Raw genomic sequence first — 25,204 nt, 5'->3', positions numbered from 1 at the left:
TAACTGATACTGCAGTTTTATTAACTAGGATATTTTTTCGAGTGACTCTCGGAAAATTTGTCCTTTAGAATAAATCGAATGATAAAATTTTTTTTTATTCTTTACATCTTCTTTCAAGAGGATTTTTTGATATCTTGATTCACAACGGCGATGAATAAACTGAAGTAGATCATATTCTTCATCACTAGCATAAAATCTAGCCGTAGACAGTCCTTGAAAAGTGAATCCAGCGAAATTGCAACCATAACAGTGATAAGGCGAGAAGTGATGGCGAGGTAATGATAGCATTCCAGTGGGATTATGTCATCGTGTATAATTGCGACGCATTTATTAGCGAGAAAATCAAAGCTTTTAAAATGGGAAACTTGGTGGATTTATCTGAGAAGTGGATGAATCTAATCTAGAGCAAATAACATCTTTAATAGAGATAGAGAAAACGGGAGGATAGAGATACCGATATTTTCTGTTTGGAATTCATGTAATGGCCCCTTGAATGGTCAGACGACAGTCGTTTTAATTTATTCAATGATAAATAATCGTTCGTGACTGGCCTTGGCCTTGTAGGCTCATACGTCAATGCACTGTACACAGTCGGATATATTCGGATTATTGTCAGTGAGTCACATTGTGATTTTCTCTTTGCCACAGCAAAAAGTAAGAAAATGTGGTATGTGAAATTACCACTTGGTATTTCAGTGGTTGATATACTTCAGGCGTCTGTCGAAAATACATTTTCAAATTGCAAATATCACATCAACTCGGAGCCTCTGTGATTCCACAAACTATTCATAAAATATCACTGTCGCAATAAATGCACCAATTTAGGGTCATCATTCAAATGCAACCCGAGAATTATCGCAATTATTGCTACGGAGAATATTTTAGTTAGCCTAATTGGCACCTGTAAATCGTCTTTTTTTATGGATTTACGTCCTCTCATTCGGAAATAGTCGACATTTATTCGGTGTGGGAGAAATTTTCACTCAAATTTACAAATTTCACCCTTGAAATATCAAACATGTGACAGTTTAACTCATATCTCAGGAAAACATCCACAGAAAGTGCCAATTACAATTAACTTGTAGAATAATAATTGACCATTAATAATTATTATTAATAATCATTATTTTGTATTTATGAAAAATTTTAGAATCTTCAAAGAGAGTAAAAAACTGCAAGTTCTTGGAAAAGTAACTTATTTTTTAAATAAAAGTATTGGCGAAATATTAATTGGGGATGAGAAAATGGATCTACTGACCGGGAGAACATACGAGTGAATTTTCTACATGCATGGAAATATCTGTTGAAACGTGAATGTATCGGCGGAGCTTTTCGGTTTTGCGAGTGACAGAACAAAATTGAAAACAATGATTTTACCGGGATTGTTTTGCGTGTCACTCCAGAGTTAATACCCAACGTGGTTTCCTATTGTTGAAGCTTTTTCGTAACGTCATTTTTTCCTTTATAGATTGTATCGTGTCGGTGAATTGGAGTGTGAGAATTTGTGTGTGACAAAGCGCATTGACTGGATGTTTTAAAATAATTGAAATGTCTTTTGGATATTATTTATAATAATCAGAGTACATTATTCCAATACTTCGAATCCGTGGGGGATTAAATACCACTGGTAAATAATTTGAAATTTTTCTCAATAATACTAAAAGAGCCATTATTCAAATAAATATTTAGATTTTCACGCAAATTTCCAAATTATGCAAGAAATAGATATACCCTTTTCGCAGTTTCCGTGGTGTAGCGGCATCACGTGTGCTTCACACGCACAAGGTCCTCGGTTCGAACCCGGGCGGAAACATTTTTTTTTTCCAATTTTCTCAATAATTATTTGCAAAATTAGCAAGAGTTGGATGAACCAGTATAAACCGATGAGCCCTCATTAGAATTTATCAATACCACAATAAAAAAAAGGTCGAGGGATAGTGGAGGTATGGATTTGGGTCTCGGTATTTTTATGTCTGCAAGTGCTGGGTACGTTACCCCAACATCATGCATACGGCATTGTAAATAATAAAGAAAATGAGGGAGATAAAAATGACAGTATGTGAGGGGCAATTCATTTAAATATTCATCCAATTTTTCAGTTATTCTTATCCGCCGATTGCTCATTATTAACCAGAAATTCTAAGGGGTCTCGACGAAATAAAGGGGTTGAATAACGGGTGAATAACGAAAAAAACTCTCACTAAATGTATTACTTTGGGGATATTTTTTTGTAATGGCGAGTAAAAGCCAGACAATAAAAATAATTTAGCAATGGAGGATGTTGCGGACGATATAAGATATTTTTATTGGGTGTCTGCAGTCTGGATGCATCGGCGGTCATTCAACCCTCAGAAAAGAGGGCCCTCATATACCGAACCCATGGTGTGTGCCCTCTAATTCTCTTCTCCTTTATTCTCCACTGAGGCTTTTATTTTATATTCGGCGGTATGATATAGACTTCTCGGGATCTGGATCATTATAAAATGGTACCGTTTAATTTCTCTCCAACCCAGTGCAATTACAATTACTTTTTCATTTTAAATCGGCATTATTAATAATCAAGTGAAAATTATATTAACAACAATTGTATCAAATTGATAATACATAAATCATTGATGACAATGATGGCATTCCTTCTGAATTAAATAAATAAAATGACATTGAGGAAATTCATTGAGGAGAAAAAAAACGATTAAGAGTAAAGCGATCCCCAAAGAAGTGATTTTGACGTTGAATCAAGGATTCTTTACCCCAGCGTTGAGCAATTAATCTCGAACGCTTCCTCTCTTTCATTCGTGATTGGTCGCGTGGGTGAATTTATAAAGCGCTCTTGCATTATAGAAGAAGTGGGGAAAAGATTGTACCAGAAGAAATGTGCGAAGCTAGATGGCGGACGTGGTGGAGGACAGGGATGCATCGACCTTGAAGGGATTTTTGCGTCTACCGTAGTGCATTAACCCCATGAGCGTGTGCGGCACATCGGAGGAGGGCATCTTCTCCACCTATGTATTTTCTCCTCCTCTACCTCCGCCACCGTTCGTTTTTATTCCGAGAGGATCCTATCCCCCCTTAATAGCCCTTTATTCTCGATCCCCACCCCGAGACCGCCGATTCCGCCCTCAAAAATTAGTTCAGCTTATCTGAGACATTCAGTTGAACGATTTTTCATTGAACATGTCCAATTAAAGTCTCACCAATTGTCAAAAATATAATGGATCAATGATAAAATTACACTGATTAGCCCACACAAATCCCCGTGATATCGTTTGACGGCGATAAACGTATTTGACTGCATCTCAATATCATGTGAGTGATATTACACGATCGCTCGTTAAATTGCTCAATTCTCTCTTTTCAGTGGATTTTGGAGAAATGAGAAATATGCATTCATACACAAATTGAAAGGCAAAACGAAAACTCAACTAACGAAATTGCTCATCGGCTTAATCATTATGAGCAAAATGGAACAAGTTATGTTCACTCATCTGGCGCAAACATCTGATTTCCATTGTGCCCGCCACTGCTGCGAATTACCAACTAAATTAAATAAATCCCTCTGTGTATTATTGCTGGGTATAATCATTTGGATGATGGGTTTGGTAGTTGGACCGGACATAAAGATCTGTGCTCGAGGTTTTTGAATGTTTATCTGCATATGTACATCGTGTCTATCTATTCTCTTGAATCGCAAGAGTGGTGCATGGCCGTGAACTCTGGGAGTTGAGCCCTCACGAGTACGTGACAGTACGTACATGTACAACACTATGGAAGACTATAAATAAACGTCAACATCGATGTACCTATCGGGTATTAGCTTCGGTAGATAATCCGGTTTGCAACCCCCTCAGATGACTACTATTAATATTATTTTCTATTGTCTTAAATTGTGTAGCACTTGGATATCGACAATTTATCAATGAAAACAGCTTGCACTTCAAAAGTCAAATGAAAAAAAATGAGTTATACAGCAGTTGAACATGCCTTCGATAAAGTAGGTTGAAACGATCGTCAAGTTCGAGGGCCAACAAGTGTGGCAATAATCGGTGAGACACTTAACCGCAATAAGGGAAGAAAATGATAAAAGAATAGATGAGAGACTGGAGAAAAAATAAATAAATGAAAAAAAGGACGAATGAGAATAAAATTGTGCGTGAAAGACGCGTGGAGGATTGAAAGAAGAGCCAGCGAAGGAAGGGCGCGGTCCTATATATTCAGGACTTGAGTTGACTAAGACTAGACCCTAGCTAGTCCCTGCCCTTGTCTTAAACCCTGACCTTGAGACAACTCTCAGGCGCTGTGTCTGCTTATGCCCTACACAGGGGCAAACCATCGGTAAAACCGGCGCATCCTCAACTCGTCCTCGAGTTTCGAGTTTAACACAAAGAGAAATTCTCGCGAAATCTGTATCTGGAGGCTGACGTTATGGTGGAAAAAAAAAGCATTGCAGAGATATGAGAGAAATCGAGCGTGACTCTTGGTCATGGTATGGGGCAAATATCACAGTGGGTGCTGAAAATTGTCGGAGGATATGCGCTGTGTAACGAGTGTCACGGGTCATCGTACTCTTGTCGTACATTATATCTTGAAAATGAGTAATCAACTGAAGAATTAGTATGAGATGAGATTTTTCAGGGTGTTCTAACCGAGTGATCCAGAATCAATTTAGACCAGGTGAAATGGATATACGTAATATTTGTATCTGGGATTGTGGGCCAAGTGTTTGGGGTCTCCATGGGGAAAAGAGATATAATTCCTCAAGTCTTGTGGCATCGAAACGAGACCAACTGCTCTCGAAAATACAACCTCCACGATATTGGCACACGACATGTACAATGTCTATACCAGGGCACTTCGTGAGACCCCGGAGAAAGTGAAGAGATTATATCGTATATATTACTTTCACTCTGACTCTCTCACATCTGCTGTAAAACCAATTGTCATTTTCATATGTACCACTACTTGTAAAAAATTTCTCTCGATTGTGTCCTTGGATTTCGGCATTCGTACGGAATTAGGGAAAAAAAAAAATCGGCAGAAAGCGAGATTCAATTTGCGTTAGCTAATAACGGCTGTCTAAATAGGTCTGCTAGACGAATTCTGTGTCAAAGACTCGTGAAACCCATCTGCTGTCTATATATAAAGCATTAAAAAATTGCAAATAAATCTGCGACACAGACATCCTCGAAATGCCCACGCATTTTTGTTTCCCCCGTTGCTGACAGAAATCCTCCAACCTTGATCCCAATTTGAGAGCCGCCTGAATTTTCTATGAAAATGTAGAAAAAAAATTCCCCTCGGGATTTAAACCACCGTTTCAGGTTTCAGGTTTGGTCCTCCAACACTAAATTCACATCTTGCGTGATAAAGCATTTTTTTTACGCATATCTGTCTGCCAGTGTATCAGGGAATAATCACAGTATTATAACGACGTACGACATTCGGCATTGAGGCAAATCGGTATGTAACCGGGTTAATCGACGATACGAATTATCGATAATACACTCGGGCAAGTTTTGTAATTGAGCCACAAGAGACAAGTGTAATAGATTGCATGCACTTAATCGTTTGATATAAATGAATTCACAATGGCGCACCGGCAAGCTCTTCAAATATCCGCTTGAAAATTCATTTATTAAATTGTTCCAGGGCCTGAGACATTTGATTTTTCACATGAATTTCCAAGTGTTAAGGAATGAGAATAATCATACAATGCAATGATTATACAATAGCTGCTGTCCTCATAGACGATTTTTTAGGAGAGGCACTTGAAAATAAACCAAGGTGCTCAACTTCTTCAATGCTCAAGATATAGGTGTGCTGAATCACAAATGTTACAGCAACCGAGTAAACTCGGGTTAGAAACACCGAAAGGTCTTCGTTTTTGTGTCAAGGATATACATACACGCCCCTTTTACACTGGGAATACTCTAAACAGGTATCGGCTTGCCACCCATCACGATTGGAGAATATATTTGTGACTCAAGTAAATCGATGGCCTTTCAATTGTTAATCGACGGAGGAAAAATTTTTTTCACACTTTACTCCGGTTCTTTAAACGAGGGATTTGTTCCAATTTACACAATCAGTGTCAATCCTCGCGGATATGCACATCGAGGTTGTCGACAAGTTCAAATCACATGTATGAAACGCATGTCGACGAGTCCTTGTATATTACGTAAGCGATGCTGTCACTGTCAGGTAGTGAATATTCCAAGATCACCTTTTCGCTACCAGAATATATAACCATTGAGTTCACTGGATCGTGTCATTTTTGTGGGTGAAAAATGTGATTGTTATATTTTCGGTGGAATAATTCAGTTTAATTTGCAAGAAAAAATACAACGTTTTTCAATTCAATTATTCCGAAAAAATTGCGGAAATTCGGAGGAAATTTGACAATTCATGTAATTTATGGTGTAATTGTAATTTAAGTCAATCTCTAAAATTTTGCAATCAATTCGCAACTATGAAAAGAAGAATTCGCCCGCAGATGATTGTTCGGCAAACCCCTTTGCCCCCGGATTAACCCCCCCACAAAAAAAAAAGATACGACCTTGAGATAAACTTTGCATGACGACACGTACACGGGCGTGAAATCCCAGAGTCCGTCTCTTATCAGTTAAGCGCTTCCGCGTCTATTCCTGTCCGCATTACGGTTTCCCTTTCTCCATTTTTCTTTTTACCGAGAATCGAGAAATTTTGTAATTATTAGCAGAAGAGCATTTAATAATTTTCATTTAAAATAACTCGGGGACGGGGAGATAATGCATTCTACTGAAGAATTAAAAAATTGCGTGGCATTCAACTGCGTCAGTAGCCGATAAAATGGATAGCACGTGGCACCTGACGAGTTCAACCCCACTCTTGTCATTCCAATTCATAACTTGCCATTTCGTATTAATTTAATAATAAAAATGACAAACCCATGAGAAATCACCCATGAGATAAAGTAGCTTTGCTTATTAACAAGATTAAATGAGGAGGGAATTGTTGGTTGAAAATTTTGTGCAAATAGTTAAAAAAGGGGGACTGAAAGCTGGGACTGAATTTCAGCGATATAGTATTGAATAGTCGATTGGTAGAGTTCGAAGTCTGAACTCATAGGTACGAAGCCGGTTGCAATGTCAGGGGATGGCCTTGTCCTTGCCCGGAGGAGAGGCAACCTTGGCTTTCGATCGATGCAAACCCAAGCACTCGTCGTATGCATATGTAGATGCACCACAATCTAATAGGCGGTTTTATCTCGCGCCGTCGCACTCTCCCATCCACCCGATGTTATAAAAATCATAAGTGATCCCGAGGGGCCAATCGCCTTGGAAATGACCAGGTGAATCACACGGAGAAAATAATTCACGAAACCACCTAAAAACTACGTAAAACTCTGATGAAATGTACGGAAATCACGAACATACTGCGCCATTTTTAAATCTTTACACCTCAAATTCGCAGTTAAAGACCCCTCGGAATATCTATGCATCTAACGCACGTGTCGACCTAATTTGTGATTCGTCAATGATTATCCAATCGATTATCTCGTGTGTTCACCTCTTTCTAACTCCACGTTTTTACAACTTTTACTTCGAACAAAGACTGGCATTGACGCGTGCTTCTGTAGATTAAAAAAAAATCAACTTCTGCAAAATTATTCATCCAAAGAATTCTTTTAACTCTGAATGATATGATGTATTTCAAGGTTAGATGACTTAAGAAAAAGAAATAGAAACACTGAGGCTTCGATATTCTTCACTTATTTTTCTAGACTTGTCATTCAAATTTATTATGCACTTTAAAATGCTAAATGATTACTCTTTTTTTTTTTCTAGGAACAATTAAACATCTGAATATAGTTGTAATAATTACGATTCCAAATGGCAAGAGATCGGCCAATTTGATGCGTTAGAATATCCATTATTTTAATGGAGATGCACACATCGTACATCTGAATAATTGCGTGCAAAAAAGTTTGATCTTCTCGTATTTATATGCGGTTTTACTTTCTAAAGGGAGAGAAGAATGTAGAGTAATTCTTTTTTTTTTTTTTCATTTCAATCTCTACGTCCCTCATCGGTTAGAACCAAATACTTCCGGGGATCCACGTGTAACGAGTATTGCGATGGAAAATTACCGATAACTCTTATCGCTTTGTGACGTCATTCAGGAAAATTCAAGGACGCATTTTATCTGAAAAAAAAAAAAACAAACTATCGAATGATTACGAGATCTTCAGTAATTGGGCATGTCACGTTGTAAAAAATTGCGACCGAATTGTTTTTATTTTTCCAAAATCTTTAATTTTCCTGAGAATATGATTTTTGTAAATTTTAAAATGGGAAATACATAATTGAGACGCTTTTGGCTGACAATATGAAAAAATAATGAGAGAAAAAAAAATGGGGTGGAAAATTGAAAGCAATTTTACACTGCAAGTTGTGAATTTATTTCTTCTCACAGAATTTTTCCGGGGATTGTCTACTCGGGGTGGATTATGAGTTCAAGTTCATGATGACAAGTGGGATTGTACATCAGTAGTAATTTGTTAAAAAGGTTGAACAAGGCCACGTGGTCACGGGCAATCGGAGGGGCACAAGTTAGCGTCAGTCTCTCGGTCACGTTTTCCTCCACTTCTTGACAGCACTTGTTACGTTATCCCTCTAGATTCCATCTAGATTCTCTCTAGATTCCCCTTCCAGCTGTCGAGGTATTCCCACCTAATCCTCACATATACACATGTACTTTCACGAACATTTGCTTTGACATTGTGACAACTAGAGCTGATGACGCAATCTTGTATTTTTTGCGCTTGTGACATCGACAATAAAACATTCGTTTCCAAAAAAGCACTAATGTCACTTGGACTTTAGCTTTGTTTTTCACAAAAATATCAAAAATTTATAATAGCATTGCGAAGGCCGCAAAGTCACACTTTTTAAAAAATGAAAAAAGAAAAAAAAAACAGTAGGAAAAAAATTATCGCCGGTCGGTTGGCCTTGCGGAATAATTTTAGTTGGTTGCGGACACCGGGCTATTGGTTGAGACACTACAGACAAATTCAAAACCAAATAATACAGAATAACTCACGAATGTGAGACTTAATATCCAAGTTTTGAACGCGAAGGCGAGTCCGGGAGCCTTGACCTCGCGATAACAATTATTTATGTGTTAATTAACGCACTCAAGGCAACACCGAAAACTCATAAATCCAGCTGTCGAAGACTGTTCGAAGACACTGAGATAATTTGAAAATATTTTTAAACATTCAGTTCTTTTTATCCCCGATTTGGTTAAATAAAAAAAATTCCCGAACCGTAAGACCCTGAAATAATACCATTACACGCGAAAACACAAACCAATGTCCGATAACGAGAAGATTAATTCCAAGGACAAGGTCATCAGTGTTCAACTCCATATCAATTTTTCTCCGCTTATTGATATTAAACATTAATCACTTCATTGGTATTGAAATTCATACACTTGGTATTATTCCATGGTGCATTGGACGTCGAGACGGGATTATGCGCAAATAATTCCAACCACCAATCGTCTGTTTCCGATTGGCGTTTTTTTTTTATTAACAACATTAATGCACTCTTGTTTCCGTGCACTGACTTTTCCAACTGATTGCACTTCACCCCACACAATCGCCACGGAATTCCCGACTGTCAAGGTTGATTGCAAATTCAACTGTTAAAAAATGTCAAGACAATTTCAAGCACAATATCATTTTAATTTTCAATGTTACCTTCAATGATCTGGAATTTCAGAACAATTGGCACCCAAAAAAATTCCGAAATTTCTGCTATATGTCTAGTGAAAATTCCACATAAAATTGAAAGCGATATTCATTTAAAGTCTGAGTCATAATAGACATGCGTCAAGGTCCAGTTCCCAAAATATCACCAATTATTCACCCCTGAAGATCACATAATGGACGATTGACGTGAACGAATCGGTCATGAAATTAGATGAGATTCAGGCAGAGCAAAATGTCGATGACGGTGTACAGCAAAATGGCGTCCGATTTTCTTCAATTATTAGCAAAAGAATAAGAAATTGTTAGGTCCATTAAACTTCAATGGCTTTGAATATAAATCCTCGCGATGAATGGAGTCAACATATTTTCAAATGGAAATATTTTCATGAAATTCCTCATTTCAGTAATGATTTCGACCCGATTGACACTGAAGATTACATAATCTGATATTTTCACTCGGAAAAAATCCTATCGCCTCATCATTTCTCTCTGAACAAAAACCAAAGCGAAAAATACCGTGATGATCACATAATATTGTTGACAACGTATTTTGCATTAAATATTTATGGGCCACGTGTCGCGAACAACACGTTCCCTAGGTCACAGCAGACTTCCAGTGCCGAAGATGATGTCGTACCGAAAGAAAAAAAAATGGCCGACGATGACCTTGCGCAATTCCAAAGATCACCCAGTCTCTAATAATAATGTCCGTGTCTTTTGAACACGCCTGACGAGCGAGCAAAAAAGAATGAAAAACGGTAGTTATATCTTTGACTACCGCAGAAATCGCACGTGCCGGACTGTTTGGGGGGAGTCAAGGACAACGATAGCGAGACGAAGGCTTCTTGGAATGCTGAGTGGCTCGGATAAGAGATGAGGGACTCAATGAGGTACGATATTTCGTTAGACGTGGATATTTTATTCATCGGAAATTAGTGCGAACACCTAAGGAAAATTAGAATATTGAGCTACCGTTGAGAGCTACTTGTTGGAATATTTGAGTACAGCTCTTTCATTGTCCTACAAAATTTACTTGACACCATCCTAAACATTCTGGAAAAACAGCTCTACTAAGGAACTAATTTACGATCGGTTGTACTCCGAACCCGAGACTGATTTAATCCTAAACATATGCTGAAAAATTGTTTTTCGCTTTATTCTTTTCCCTGAGAGAGTTTTTCCCTTTTAAATAGTTTTTAGTCTCTGGACAACGGTCCTCAAGTTAAGACGTACCTTCCTCGTGCTAATAAAGAATATTCGATAAAGTATTTCACTGTGTCTTCGGTTTTATTTGTTCGCTTACATCCATATTCCAATACCTCTCAAAATGAGTTCTCTATTGTCACTAGGCCTGCAATAAATCATCAAATTGATGCAGTATGTCGGAGTAAAGACATGCCGCGCAATTCCCCCAAATGGAGTAATTAAAAATGTAAAACATTAGGCCTATTTAAGAAGAACGAATTGCTCGCTCTACTGTACAACAAAATATTATATTAAAATTTTTATATTTTTTAATCACCCTCTTCGATGATGCATCACTCGAAAAAAGTAGAGATATTTTAAATATGTTGTTATTCGTTTGATAGAGGATAACATTATTTCTGATCGAATGATTCACTCGTATCGGGCCTCCAATGGCCCACGTAGAAACGCCGATTAAAAAAATAAAAAAAAAAAAAAACAAGTGGCAGACGACACCACGTCGTATATTTAATACCCTGACTCACGGGCCACTCGAGTGTCATATCGATCCCCCACGCGATTCATTGGCTGTGCTCATATAGTTGAAACTTATTTCTTCATTGGATAACAGGAAATCAGACACTATCATTGTCAAGACATTCATGAAGGGAGAGCAATTGTGACACTCAATATCCGGTTTATAACACGATACATTGATGTGATTTCATTTGTCCTTTGTCAGTATTCATATTGTTGGGTTCGCAACCAGAGACACTTGATTTCATCCCCATGATAACGCCAAGGTCAAATTTTAATGGCCACTTTCATTATCAATTTGTTAATAAAATTTCTCGAGAGAATTAATGAAAATAATGGAGTAATGGAGTGGTACCCGGGAGTCAAAGTGAACATGCTTATTTATTATCCATTTGAGGGACAAATTTTTGTAGCCGTCGCAATAGGAGATTGCAGTGGCTGTTAAATCCAGTGAATTCTCAAAATCAGAAATCTGAGTCTCGTAAAGCTTAAAAGGGGTGTATTTCTCACATTTTTATCACTCCTTTCCCGCCATTTTAATGCGCATGAATTCATAGAAAGAGATAACGACAGATTGAAAATATAAACTGTCTCATTCGTGTGAGTGTCAATGTTCAATGCAGGGAGAAGGGGGTGGGGGATTGAGAGATAAAAGACTTGTGAATCCGCGGGGGCGTCTCGTCTCGTCGAAGGATTTCCAGGGGTCGTTGGCATCGGCGCCTCGGAACATTCAATCTTCCACATTATTTTTCCACTCTTTCCGCTCAAAAAAAGTACAAACCCGCTAATTAAAAGTTACGAACTATTCGTAAGATCACTCTTCCTGGAGTCCACTCACCGTACCTCTCATCAAATGGTTATGAAATAGCTTAGGCTAGTAATAAAGTAGCTGGGAAAGAATGGGAAACCATGTATGGATATATTTTAATAGAACAGTTTAATTGATCTTGTATAAAAATGTTTTTTATCGATGAACCAGGCTTCCACAAAATCAATACACCTCAATTCTGCTGGCATTCTTATATACAATTACCATTAGATTCGGATTACGGATTTCAGAGGCTGGTCGTAAATGCTCCTTTTATCCTGCAAATTAAATTGATCATTCGAGGAGACGGTTGAGGAGAGGTCAAGTCAAACGACGAACACTCAGAGTGAATCATCCAGTAGACGAATGACTTCAATAAGTTTTTTTGGTAGCTCCTTGTTAGAATTCACCGGGTCAAGTAAGTAACCAGACATGGCCAAAGGGGAAGAGTGAGTCTGGAGAAAAAAAGGATAAAAGGGACAAGTAGATGCCGAGAGTACATCGGCTCGAAAGGTACAATTTTTAAGGTGTTTCTTAATGTTTTTACCTCGAGTTTATTCAATGTTTTTACGTCGATGGGAATGAATCGAAGGACGGGGGAAGTTATTGGACGTAAGGGGAAATTTTTTAATTAAGTCAGACGGTCAATAATTTTCAAAGAGTCGTCGGGGTCAATGACCGGTTGTTCGCAAATTCCCGTGGAATGTCAGCTGGTGTTTTATAACGATCATCCCACCACGTGGCCATTTATTCAACTGGAGATCTCGTCGTCAATTCACACAGAAACGTCGTGTAAGGTCCGAGACATTATGTCATCATGAAAATCAACTGGAAATTACAACAGCATTTTTCTTCTCCTCTATTGACGATCCAATTGGATTTCCTTTCATTTTCCTTTATATAGTAATTCCCTAAAAAATTCACCATTTTTTTTAAGGCAGTGAGGCATAATCGAATGAAAGTACGATGTGATTGCCCAACTTTAACTGGAATATGTCACTATTTTCCAAGTTCCCTTAACACACCTGGATAATTAATTTGATTTCCGTACTCTCATTTTTTTCGCTATTTGGATAAGGTTGAGGGGTAATGATCTCCATGATAAACTAGGCCCGTTGTACATAAGAGCAAAAACATATGTGAGAGTCGGTGCATATAGATTTCTGGAAATACACGCGAGGACAGTACTGGCTCAGAGAAAAAAAGACTCCAATGAATTGACAATTTGCAAGAATGACAATTTCAGAAGCAAAAAGCAATAGATGAACTGTCATTGAATTTGATTTTTGAGTCTGAATTTTAAGTGCAGGGAAATTTAGGGACGACAAGGTATCGAGCAGTCTTCACACAAGTTTTTGATGATTTATTTTTCAGAGCTCAGCTTTCTACTGATAACCTGAGATCGGTCAATGGGGATTTGATTGCGCCATTGATTTTTGGGTGTGTAGATCGGTGAAATTTCATTACACGTGTTTATTGAAAGAGAAGAGAAGAGAAGAGAAGAGACGTTGAGCGAAGGTCCCGGGACTCGGGAGATCGTTGTCCTTCAGTGGAGAATTAAGAGAATCAAGTTGGACTGAGACCTTGGTGGACTTGACACTGTCGTTTATTGATAGGACCTCGGGTCGATGGAGGATGACGTAAGCCCAAATCACATGACAATCGGCATGTGCAAAGCCTTGAACCTTCTCACACGCGGTATCACTCCAGAAGGACACGAGTAATCATCATTGTCCACGGAATTTCCGGATTTAAAAATCTCCGGTGTTGCTGCCCAATCGAAGGGACGATTTTACGGCACAACCTTTTTGTGGAAAATTGAATTGAATGAGCTTAACTGGATTTTACTCGAGTTGCTTGACAGCTTGTTTTTCGCATTTCTTACAAATCAATTCTTCAATTTAATCCAAGTCAAGTCTAAGATTGCCAAAAGTGTGTATTTTTGCTCTTGAAATGCCATTGCGATATTTTTTACGCATTCATTTCAATTGTCACTGATAATGGAATTGAATTTTTATCAGGGGCACCAAACAGAGGTCATACTGTGTCTGTCCCCCCACTCCGAAGGTCGAATGAAAAATGTCGCACAATGAGAATGAAATCTGGTTGACTCGACGGCATTATCTATTCTACCCAAACCTCTGTTTTCACTTATTCGGAATTCAATCGCACAGATTGTATTCTCAGAGTGACAATCTGATGCCCGGAAATACCAATGGGCATTTTAAGATACGAGAGTTACGATTTTGTAATCTTGCGCCACTTGAGGCGAACCAATGAGGAATCGCGGCTTCCTGATTTCGAGATTTTCGAGATAATCGATTTTGCCAAGGGTATCCCTTTTAGAATAGGAATATCGCGCCTCCGTCCCTCATCATTTCGACATTATTTTTCCATCTTCTGATTTAAAATCAAATGGTGATGATGGTAACATCATCTCCTGCTGTGCGTAATACAATAAACAAAACTGTTAACCCAATTTTTCCGTTCATGGGTACAAATAGGCGTTATCTAGGTGAGATAAGAGTTGAGAAGATGGATGAGGTTTAGTGGGGGAGACGGCGAGTTAAGAGATAAAGCAAAACTAAATGGTACCATGTGTACAGAACCCTCTTAACGTACGTGTCTGACCCTGAAGGTTCAAGTGCGCCGGGTGAATGACCCAAGTGCGTTGACTGTAATGAGTCAATTCAATTGAATTTCACTCTGATTTAATGAAACATGGGGTGTCGCAATGGGGAAGGAGGAAATACTTCTCAGTACTGTCCCCAAGATAATGAAATTATCATTTATGTTTTCACCGGTTTTTTTTAGCCCTAAACCATCACTAACAACTTTGAATACAAAAATTATTTATATCAAGCTGCTTTCAATAAATTCAGCTCTTTAGACGATCCGTTAACGAGTTATGGTGTCATCACTTGTGAAAGAAACGAATTAATATTCTGACTTTTTGCCTACTCATGCCCGACCGTTGAACCCCGAGAGACACAATAAGACCCAAGTTATTCCACACCGATCAAGAGATTAGATGATTATTAAGATAATTAATCTTAATCTTCTCTCTAATCTATCCGTATTTCACTGAAAATTATTCCGTTTATAAAATGGAAAAATTGAGAGAAATATTTTCTTCTTCGTGGAAATTCATCAAGTTCTCGGAGGGAATGAGACATAATGCATGATAATGATAAACACCATAGGAAAAACAAGTTCTCTCTGAGTTTGGGGTGAATAGACTAACGTTGGACTCTGGGGCTTAAAATCTACATCACCTACTAACGGTATAATGAGTAATCACGTTGCTATGGATTCATTAGACCATGACCAGAAGATTCGGTATTCATTGGGGTGTAGAGTTTCCCAAGTGGTGATCGAGCGATGACCATGGTTGCAGACTCACATCCGACAAATCAATAAATCACAATTTACCCGATACACATATTTTCTCCTGCAAGTGGAAAATTAGTGTCAATTATTCATTGCTCCCGATAAACCTCCCGATCCCACCATACTCTAATACATTGCGAAAATAATTCAATTCAATGTTCCGATATGAAAAAAGCACTCATTAACGAAAGAATCGGCCTGGTAAACATAAAACATGTTAATTAAAAGAATGATCAATGATCGGGATAATGCGATGACCTTGCAATGAAAAACCGATTAGATTTTATTGATAGTAATTGCGAGACTCGCGTCATGACGGCGAATTCACATCGATCATTAATTCCCAGTGATTATTGCGATTGGAGATTGATAATGCTGATAATTTTGTGAGAATAATACGAAGGTGGAGTTGACTGTTCGTTATTCTTATTCTTTATTTGAGTGCTGAGTTCCGGTGATTTCAAGGCGAATTGCTGATCAATAAATACCACTCGATCGATGATAAAAGTTCAGCAATAATATTATGCGTACGATAATGAAAAACAATTCGACATTGAGAGGTCAATTTCAAGTGATCAAATAAGTACGTGCGTCAATGTTTTTGCTCTTCCTCACTCTATCAACGCGTTTGTCAACGCGTTAATTAGATTCTCAGTCCTGAAATAGATTGGAAATTGGAAGATCGAAATGATAATGTAAAGTGTTGATCGAATATGTGAGGTGCCTCCTGTATGGTAAACAATTGCTGTACATGCTCTAGTTCGATAAGACTGTAAAACTACATTGACCTTGGGGCAGGCTATGTGTGAAGCCATTACCCCGGCGTCCAAGGTTGAAGGCAAAATGTATCGACAAATCATTGATTTTATTGTTTAACCTTAGGTTACCGCACGGTTAGAAAATTATGACGATATATTATTATCACTGAAATTCAATTCAATTCATTTGCGAAAATTTCAAAAATTCTCACTACGAGATCCTGAGATATTCCGCAACTTCTTCCGAAGAAAACCCGAATCTAGCCAATTTGATTACCCCGTGTTGTCCTTGATACGACGCAATAATAATAATAATAATAATGATAATAATAATAATGATAACAAAAAATAAAAAAAACAGCTTAACGGCTTCACGAGAATTTAGACGTTCGTCGCAGACGGACACGCGGTGCTATTGTGGGTGAGATGGGGATCAAAGTTAAGGTCGCTTATTTTTGTCTCCTTCTTTTTTTTTCACCATTCTCTCCCTCTCTTCTTTATCCTCTTAACGCTCGAAGGTTTATATTCCACCGGAAAAATAATGTTTATTGTTTGGAGACGGTGCTGAGTGTCGCTGTATTTATTCGATATTTTGAGCAAAAATTTTTGTCATTTTGCCGGATAAATTGCTGGGGGTCATTCCAGTATCACCTCCATAAGTCGATATATTAATACCTTCTTCAAGGTCCCGTTGACCTTCGAGCAATGCATATCGCCGGTATAAGACATTCGGATAGGAAATCATCAGTTAATCTCGCATAAGACCGACAAACGTCACGAAATTATCGAGACTTGACTAAAAGCTCATATACAATTCAATGCCCAAATATTCATTTCTTCATAACTTTGTTGTTATTTCTTGAATCGAGAAAATGGAGAAAATGGAGTGCTTTCTTTCTCATCCCTGCAGAGGGTGGCTGTTGAAATATTGAGTTAATATAAACTATTTATCTTAAGCAACTCAATACTTATATATACAAAAACCAATCGATGTAGGTGGAGTCAGGAAGGCCCAAACATAAATACAGTTTTCCTAGGAAGAAAGAAAGAACAGAGGATTCTTTCTTCTTCATATTGATTACTAATTTCTCTTGCCTTTGCATAGTCATAATTAAAGTTAGTCTTCTATAGTTCACCAGAGAGTAAAGACAGTCCTTCCTCGTGACATTAAAATAAAAGTATATTTGCGTGACAATTACATTTAACTGAGTTTTTCTTTATTATTTAATCCTCCCATTTCCAATAGTGGCCAACGCATGTTGAAACTTGTTTTTCTGCTTTGTTTCCTTCAATTTCCCTTGGTGATATCATTTCAACCCCTAGGCTTCAAGGTCAAGACGTCGGAGGGTTCCTTCGTCTTTCTTGGTACGAAGGCTATCATACCCCGGGGGATGGAGGAAGAGATGAAGCCCATTTGCCCAGGGCTCAGACAAACTTCACAACGTATTTGACCTTTTTTTTTCAATTTTCTCGAAGGAGAAGAGGAAAAAATTAAGTTAAATTATGATTATTGAATTGGCTGTAGTGCTTCAGTGTATTTTTTTTCTATGAGTGAAAAAGTCATTTATCCGTATACGGTTTCCGTGTGAAAATAAAAATGATGATGGGATGTTGCCCTTGTCACGTGTTTTGTTGTCTCCGGAGGGTTTTGTCAGAGGGAAAAAAACGAGGGTAGAAATTTGCTGCGTAGATGTTCGATTCGAGTTCAAGGTTTCGAGGGGAGACTTGACAGACCCGGAAGAAATCAGGCGCGTGGAAGAATGAAAAGGTCTGGCCTTGAAGGAATGGACTCACCTCCCTGTGGGGGATGAAATCATCGCTCATGGAAAAAATAAAGCGTGGCACCATCACATCACATACACTTCAGGATAGGATACCAGAGGGTTCTTTCCCTTTGCGTAAATACCTCATTTTCGTGGATGAAATATTGTCTGGAAATTGAGAGAAAGAATGGCACGTAGAGAAGTGGGTTGTATGAGAGACATTTCAGATTCATCATTTGTTTCTATTCTGATTAATTTTTTCATATTTCTCCTGAAATTAAATTTTGTAAAACCTTGAAAAAATAACCAACCAGAATAAATATGCATTTAGTTATAGTATAGCGCATATACCTATTGCGAATTGTTTTTTTTTTAATACTTTTAAGTCTTGGTTGGTCGAAAATCGTATCACAATAATGGACGACCACCGATTTGAGAAATTAATTCTTGAGTTGCGTTATTATATAGAAATGTGATATTTTTTTTTTTGTGAAGGGAAGAGCAGGTGAATAAAATGAGGGGGTTTGCAGAGTAAATATTCTCTCGGAGATATTGGGATGTGTGACACTAGCTCAACGTGTCATTTATGCAAATTTTTGGCCTTCGACTGAAACATCGTTGGGGTTATGAGCCATTGTTCCCCCGACATATCGGGCTTTGTCGCACAACTCAGAAACTCAAATCAGTATATGACCCTCCATCTCATCGTTAAACGGCCTCGACGACTTCCCTTGCCCTTCGTCGCATTTGTCTCCTCCTCTTTTTTTCCCCCGTTTTTTTTTTATTCCCATTCCGTTTACTCCGTCATCTAGACCTGACCGAGAATCGTTTTACCTCTATTAAAATGAATCCACCGTCTGCAGACCGTAAGGCATTATAATCGGGGAAGAGAAGGCAAATATCAAATAAACAAACTGAACGGAGGACAAAATAAATAAAAATAACAATAAATAAAATACAGACGACCTTCAGACTTCAAGGAAATCGGTCGTGGGGGGTTGGGCCTGAAAAAAAAAAATCAAAATCGATTCCCCATTTTTGGAATAGACAAAACTAAGACCTAAAAATAGTGGGACCAGTGGGGGTAGATGTCTCCCGAGACAACAAAGACCTGCTCTAGGTCATCTATCCTCTTTCACAACCAAAACTGGTATATCGTTCTTTCGACCACCTTGATCCCCTCCTCCACCTGATTACCCCTGAAAAAAATGAATGTGGGAAAAAAAAAATTGTTGCAAAATTCACCCTGATATTGGAGTAAAAAAAATCAAGGGAGTCAGTGTGCCTTTTGATAATTCCTGATGCTCGAGCAATTCAGTGCGTTTCCAATTACTTTGAAGTAAGTGACCACGGATAGAAGGTCCTCGATGAAGTAAGTAGGGGTGCAATTCAGCGCGAAGGTCATAAAAGTGGAAAAGCTGATGAAGAGAAACTACAATATCCCCCCGGTACAAAGACCTCTTACCTATTTGCTGTAGGATGAGGGGTCGAGGAGGTTTTTCACGACCACAGTTGATCTCACACAGTGAAATGCACGTCGCATTACCATTTACTATTTGTCATTATTCTTGACTTGAATTGGCATCGCCAGAGTTAGGTAGTGTGTAAGGGACGAATACGCGGTCTGCGACCTCGGTTGGACCTTGAACGCTCTGGTCGAGACACACACACCGAACATTGGTCGACGAAGAAAAAGGGAGGCCAGTGATCTCTCAGGAGCCCAACCAAAGCCAAGGGAACCAACGGGGGGACGAAGAGAAAAAAAAATGAATATATATTGAAAAAAGGGGGAATAAAACGAGTGCGAGGGCGTCCCGAAGGCTCCACAACCTGGGTCCAGTCTGGGAATGTTAAGTTGGCCAGGGAACGTGATTCTTCATTTATCCACAATAATCACCATTTTCATTTTCATTTGTTTTTTTTTCAATAAATTATCTCCCAATATGATAATTCACAAAATCTGCTCAGAAATTTTTTTTATTTAAAGACTTGAAAAAATTCTCCGATTCTACAACTTCCTGCGGATTAAAAGTGAAAGAGAAGAGTCAATTCTCTGTATAAGGACAAGGTGGAAAAAACTTAAAACGGGCTAGAACTATTTTTGTATAAATGAATGTTGTTGGTAAGAGGTGGGTGGGTTTTTGCCTTTTTTATATTAAATTGACGGGTGTGGGTGGAGGCCAGTGGGGGAATCGACTGGGTTAATTTGAGGGGACTAATAATGCCCCTGAAATATCGCCTATTTTCAGACTTTTGTTGGTATTCATCGAACTTGTGTACAGTGTACACTTTATCGTGCCAAGGATAAATTATCATCATTATGTTGGGACCTTGAAGTTTATGGTCTCACCGATAAATTTTTTTTTTTCTTCGTCTCATCAGGGCGGATGATAATTAACACTCGTTGAATTTGTATTACGCAATTTGTATTATTTTATTTCCAAAATGCGAGGAGAACAATAATAAATTCTGGTTCCGCTCTTATGAATGAAAACACGAAGGCCGAGGTTCAGCTCATTTATCAACTCCTCAAGCGTGTTGCATGTAAAGTCCCTCCTACAACATCGCGAATCATCTCTGAGATAATCCACAAGTTATTTGTTTTTACTAAGAGTTTATAATTGCATTTGTCATGCCATTTCTCGGCGAGTTTGGAATTCTGTCGATAATGATCACTGAGTGCTACTGAGTGTTATAAAGTTGTCACTGTATAACACTTTCGAATATCCGACGGATTCTCCAAGAAGACAGCTAACAACTCGTTGACATTTTATTGTACACTCCCAGTCATTTACGAGGAAATTAAATGGTCGGTCGACTTAAAAAATTTACTTCTGCCTGATTTTATTAGAGTTTTCAATTAAATGCAGGAAAAAATCGCTCACTCTATAGGGTAAAAGACTAGATAGAAACTTCTCACAATTATTTCCTAGATTTTCCAGTCGCATAATTTTTATGAGATGTCGGGTAAATTTCCCTCGGAACGAATGATTCAATTGAAGTTCAGAGTTCATGGAAACCATACAAAACTCAACCCCGTGAAGGTTGTCCTAGCAACAACCGCCCACCCATTGACACGCGCATCGCCACTTTCTGCGTGAGCACGAGGATGACCCATTGATAGTGTAGGTGGAAAATTGGAGTATATTGTACTAAAAAATAAAAAAAGTACTAGGTCCCCCCAGTAATCAGAAAAATCTGTCTGCATTTGTTCAATATCAAGTCCAAGAATAGAATGAAAATAGTTGTATGAATCAGAGATCAACTCAACGGTGCAATTTGACAATTTCTGGCGAAGTGATGTGTCCCATTGAAATAACGGCAAAATTTTCATCAGATTGTTTGAACGGAGCAGAATCCTTGGGAGTGATGAAACGATGTCTCTTATCAGTATTTGACTCAGGACCTTCGTGCAACAAATGTCTCTTCTCAGTTCAAGGCAGTTGAGAAAAGTCAAGACAAAGGACATACATCAGTCTCAGGTTTACGATTGTTTGGAGGGTAGAGGAGAAATAAAAAAAAAATGATTTTTTATGTATAATTCACCAGACAATGTTTATTCAGACGACCTCACAACTCCCAAGCGTACAAAATGACGTGCTCACTGGGCAATATGCGGGGCTGCTTGGTATTCATGCGTAGTACTTTTATTTCACTTTATTACTTTAGTTTTTATTCTTATTTTTTGTTCACCAGAAACAACAAACTGCATTTTTTTTTCTTGTATTTTCCGTCTTAATCGATAGAGAAATATATCATACTTTATGTATCGTTTACTATAATAATTATGTGTAGTTTATGCATAACAGTATTACGAATATCAATGCTAGGGGGTTTTTGTATCATTTTTTTTTTCATGGTTTTATTCATTATTACTTTGTTCCTTTAATTCAGAGTACTGTATGGATTCATTTGCGTAATCAACACAGAGGGACTTTCACTGATAAATTGATGAAAATGAAGGGCAAAACAATATCCATTTGAATTCATTGATTCGCGTTTAATCAATGAGTTTATCCCTAAAATAGAGGGGGGGGGGGCAGATTGTGTGCTCATGGGAATGACTTCGTGGTACAATAGTTAATTATACACCTGCAAAGACAATAAAATCGATATTATCTTTCCTCAATGTTTTGTTCTGCGATTGTGTGCTAATTTGCGGTGGCAATTCGCGAAATTTCCAGGGGACAGGGGAATGATTGGATTGTTTCAATTCAGTTGGATTGTATTATTGCTGAAATTTTCGTATTTATTCCTCTTTCAATTTTTATGGAAAAAAAAAATGAATTTCTCTTCCACTCACACCTACCGATAAACTCAAGTTTCCTTAACGTTTATTATTTACAAGTGCCTCGTCGATACATCCAGAGTTCGTACTTCCGCATCCACACGAAATAATTAGTCATTGCAATTGCAGTTCTCGATATAATTCTTCGTGTTTTGTTTTTTTCTTTTTCTCAACCAAACTAAAGCCCTAAATCATCTACACGACGTATTCAGAGACTAATTACTTGTCTGTAAATTTATTTTTGCTCCTCATATCTTTTCATTACAGATACGACACATGGTATAAAGGTACGGTAATTGCAAACTGGAGGGCCACAAGGGACCGGTCAGTCTCATAACAAAACTCCTTGAAATTATCAGTACTCCAATTCCTCCCAATTATAACTCTTGACAATGTTTTTCTTTTTTCATTTAATGAATGATTTATTCATTTATTTCTTTTCCTTCAAATATATTTCTTTTTTCTCCATAAACTTATCATTATCACCCACTCACTACAATTCCATTCAATTTCCCCGACTTACTCTCTCCACTCATACCCACACATGTACACAACAACTAGCACATCGTTTCTTCCACGTGAAATGAAAAGAAAGGAAAAAAAAATATTCTTTCCTTCCCGTGTCCCCTACAGAATATACATACACACGGGATGATAACGTTTACGATTGATTACATTTTACCCTTAAATAACAATAATATTACTTAATTACTTATTAATCTATTAATATTCAATAATAATAGAGTAAATGATTGATGAATGAGGTGGAGACTGTACAGGATGCGCGATATCCGTGATTATCACATGTAATAGATTATTAATTTTCTGTAACATTCAATCTTATTTATTACGTTTTTTTTTTTCATTTTCAATCAATTTTTCATTAGGGCTCCGAAAAATTCACATCTCTCCGTACGCTAACCACTATATCTGTGTTTATATTTCTTATCCATTCAACATTAGTTAAACAGGTATATAGGTAAATAAGACAGTTGTTATCTCAGATAAAATTTGTCACGGCATTGCGTTGAATGCAATCACTCAAAAGCGCCTAGACCCATCAATACCCTTTTTATTTATACACAAGTGTAGTCGCACTTTGACCCTATTCGAAATATTTTTTTTAGCACTATTCATTCATAAATAGAGACAGGGACTTGAGGAGGTGTTTGGCTCGCTCTGGGGCCACCCCTTCCCCAGAAATTAGCCCCCATCGTATCTCCTTTAAATAATAAATTATTTGGTTTGTCACGCGCTCAGAGCGTCCTGGCACTTTTTATTTATCATACGTCAAGAGAAGGAAAAAAAGGACAAAAAAATTACATTTTTTTCCATTCCACTGGTTTGGGGAGCAAATGATCCCCCCGGAATAAGGATAGAAATAAAAAAAAGTTTGTTTTTTTTTTAAGGTAGGCTAAATCACAACTCAACTTGAGTCTGACAATAGCACTACGCCTCAAGTGAGAGAGCCTTGCAGGGTCCAACGAATGGCCTCGGCGATGGGGACGGTGATTTTTTCGATAGATTAAGGGGTTGTTGACTATCAGCAATATCTACTTGTAATTCCATCATATTACTAGGACAACCCGATAAAACTAGTGTCGTACTCGAAGTTGGCCTTGGACTCGTACTACTTGTACTTGATGCAGCAACAGATAAATACCTCGGTGATGCTGGTGAATTGACAACAAGATAGCCAGAGCCGGAAGATTGTTGTCTAGCTCCAGTTGTCGTTGTGATAACGGATGTAGCCGGCCACCTTGAGTAACCAGTTGTTGCACACTGCAGGAGCCCCTGTGAAGCTTGAGGCGATCGTGCACTCAGAGTTGTCGTAGATGCGCACTGTTCAGCAGGTGATGGGGATGCAGCTGGTGATCTCGGACTAGCCTCACCCCTCATAATGTAATTGTGAATTATATCAGTACGTTTGAGCTGTTCAGCAGTCATCCTTGGGCCCTCCATAAGGCTCTTAGCTAGTGTCGAGTGAGTACTGCTCAACAAACTCGCACTCTGCTGTGTTGGACTTCTCGTTGGTGGTGATGTAAGATGAAGATGAAGCTGCGATTGCTGCTGCACAATGACTGGCTCAGCCTCAGCGCTGTCCTTCTGCCTGAGCGCTCGAAATTTTTTGTGTGGCTTGTATGCCTCATCCATCAGAGAATTGGTGTCGTATAGTGGTGGTGCTTGAAGTACTCTCTTCAACACCGGCATATCTTCAACTTCTTTGTCCTCAGATCTTGGACTTGAGCAGACTGATGTTGGTGCGCTGCTTGCACTGCTGCTCGCTGGTTTATCGGGTTTTTCGGTGCCGGACTCAATGCCACTGTCACTCGGTGAATCGAGTTTACGGAATCGTGGACATTGAGCCTGTGGTTGCGGTGTTTTCGACATTGTTGCACGGTGATGTTCGTCATCACCTGAACTCGTGCTGCCTGAGTTAGCACGACGTCTGTGAGGACAGAGGCCACCGGCCAGAGTGGCCGCAAGAAGGGGTGCACTTGAGGCATGATGACCAGGTGCATGATGGTATTCCGTAAGAGAAGCGACCTCACCACTACATGTGCTCTCAGTACTCGATACACTGCCCAATGGGCTCTTAACAGCCTCGTCCAGAGTCACATCTGATGCTGATCCCCATGATGCAACTGGCTCCTCCTCCATTGGCCACTGCTGCACATTTGTGTGTTGGCTTTGTTGTTGTTGTTGTTGTTGTTGTTGTTGTTG

General features: G+C 38.5%; 1 protein-coding gene and 1 non-coding gene across 2 annotated transcripts in view; one reads left to right on the top strand and one right to left on the bottom strand.

The window, feature by feature from the left end:
• The first annotated feature begins 1,741 nt into the window (after positions 1-1,741).
• On the top strand, positions 1,742-1,813 carry TRNAV-CAC (transfer RNA valine (anticodon CAC)). Its single transcript has one exon. It is a non-coding gene; the product is annotated as a tRNA-Val (tRNA).
• A 20,224-nt stretch (positions 1,814-22,037) lies between these two features.
• The window catches only part of LOC105266681 (nuclear hormone receptor E75), a 39,565-nt gene continuing 36,398 nt past the window's right edge, over positions 22,038-25,204 (bottom strand). The window contains exon 6 of the mRNA XM_011305025.1: positions 22,038-25,204. Within this exon, the coding sequence (XP_011303327.1) occupies positions 23,930-25,204 (1,275 nt within the window). The 3' untranslated portion in view covers positions 22,038-23,929.

Source organism: Fopius arisanus, unplaced genomic scaffold (genome assembly GCF_000806365.1).
Source record: "Fopius arisanus strain USDA-PBARC FA_bdor unplaced genomic scaffold, ASM80636v1 scaffold00040, whole genome shotgun sequence".
Taxonomy (NCBI): Eukaryota; Metazoa; Arthropoda; class Insecta; order Hymenoptera; family Braconidae; genus Fopius; species Fopius arisanus.
The sequence above is the reverse complement of the archived record's forward strand: the minus strand, read 5'-3'. Positions and strand labels throughout refer to the sequence as shown.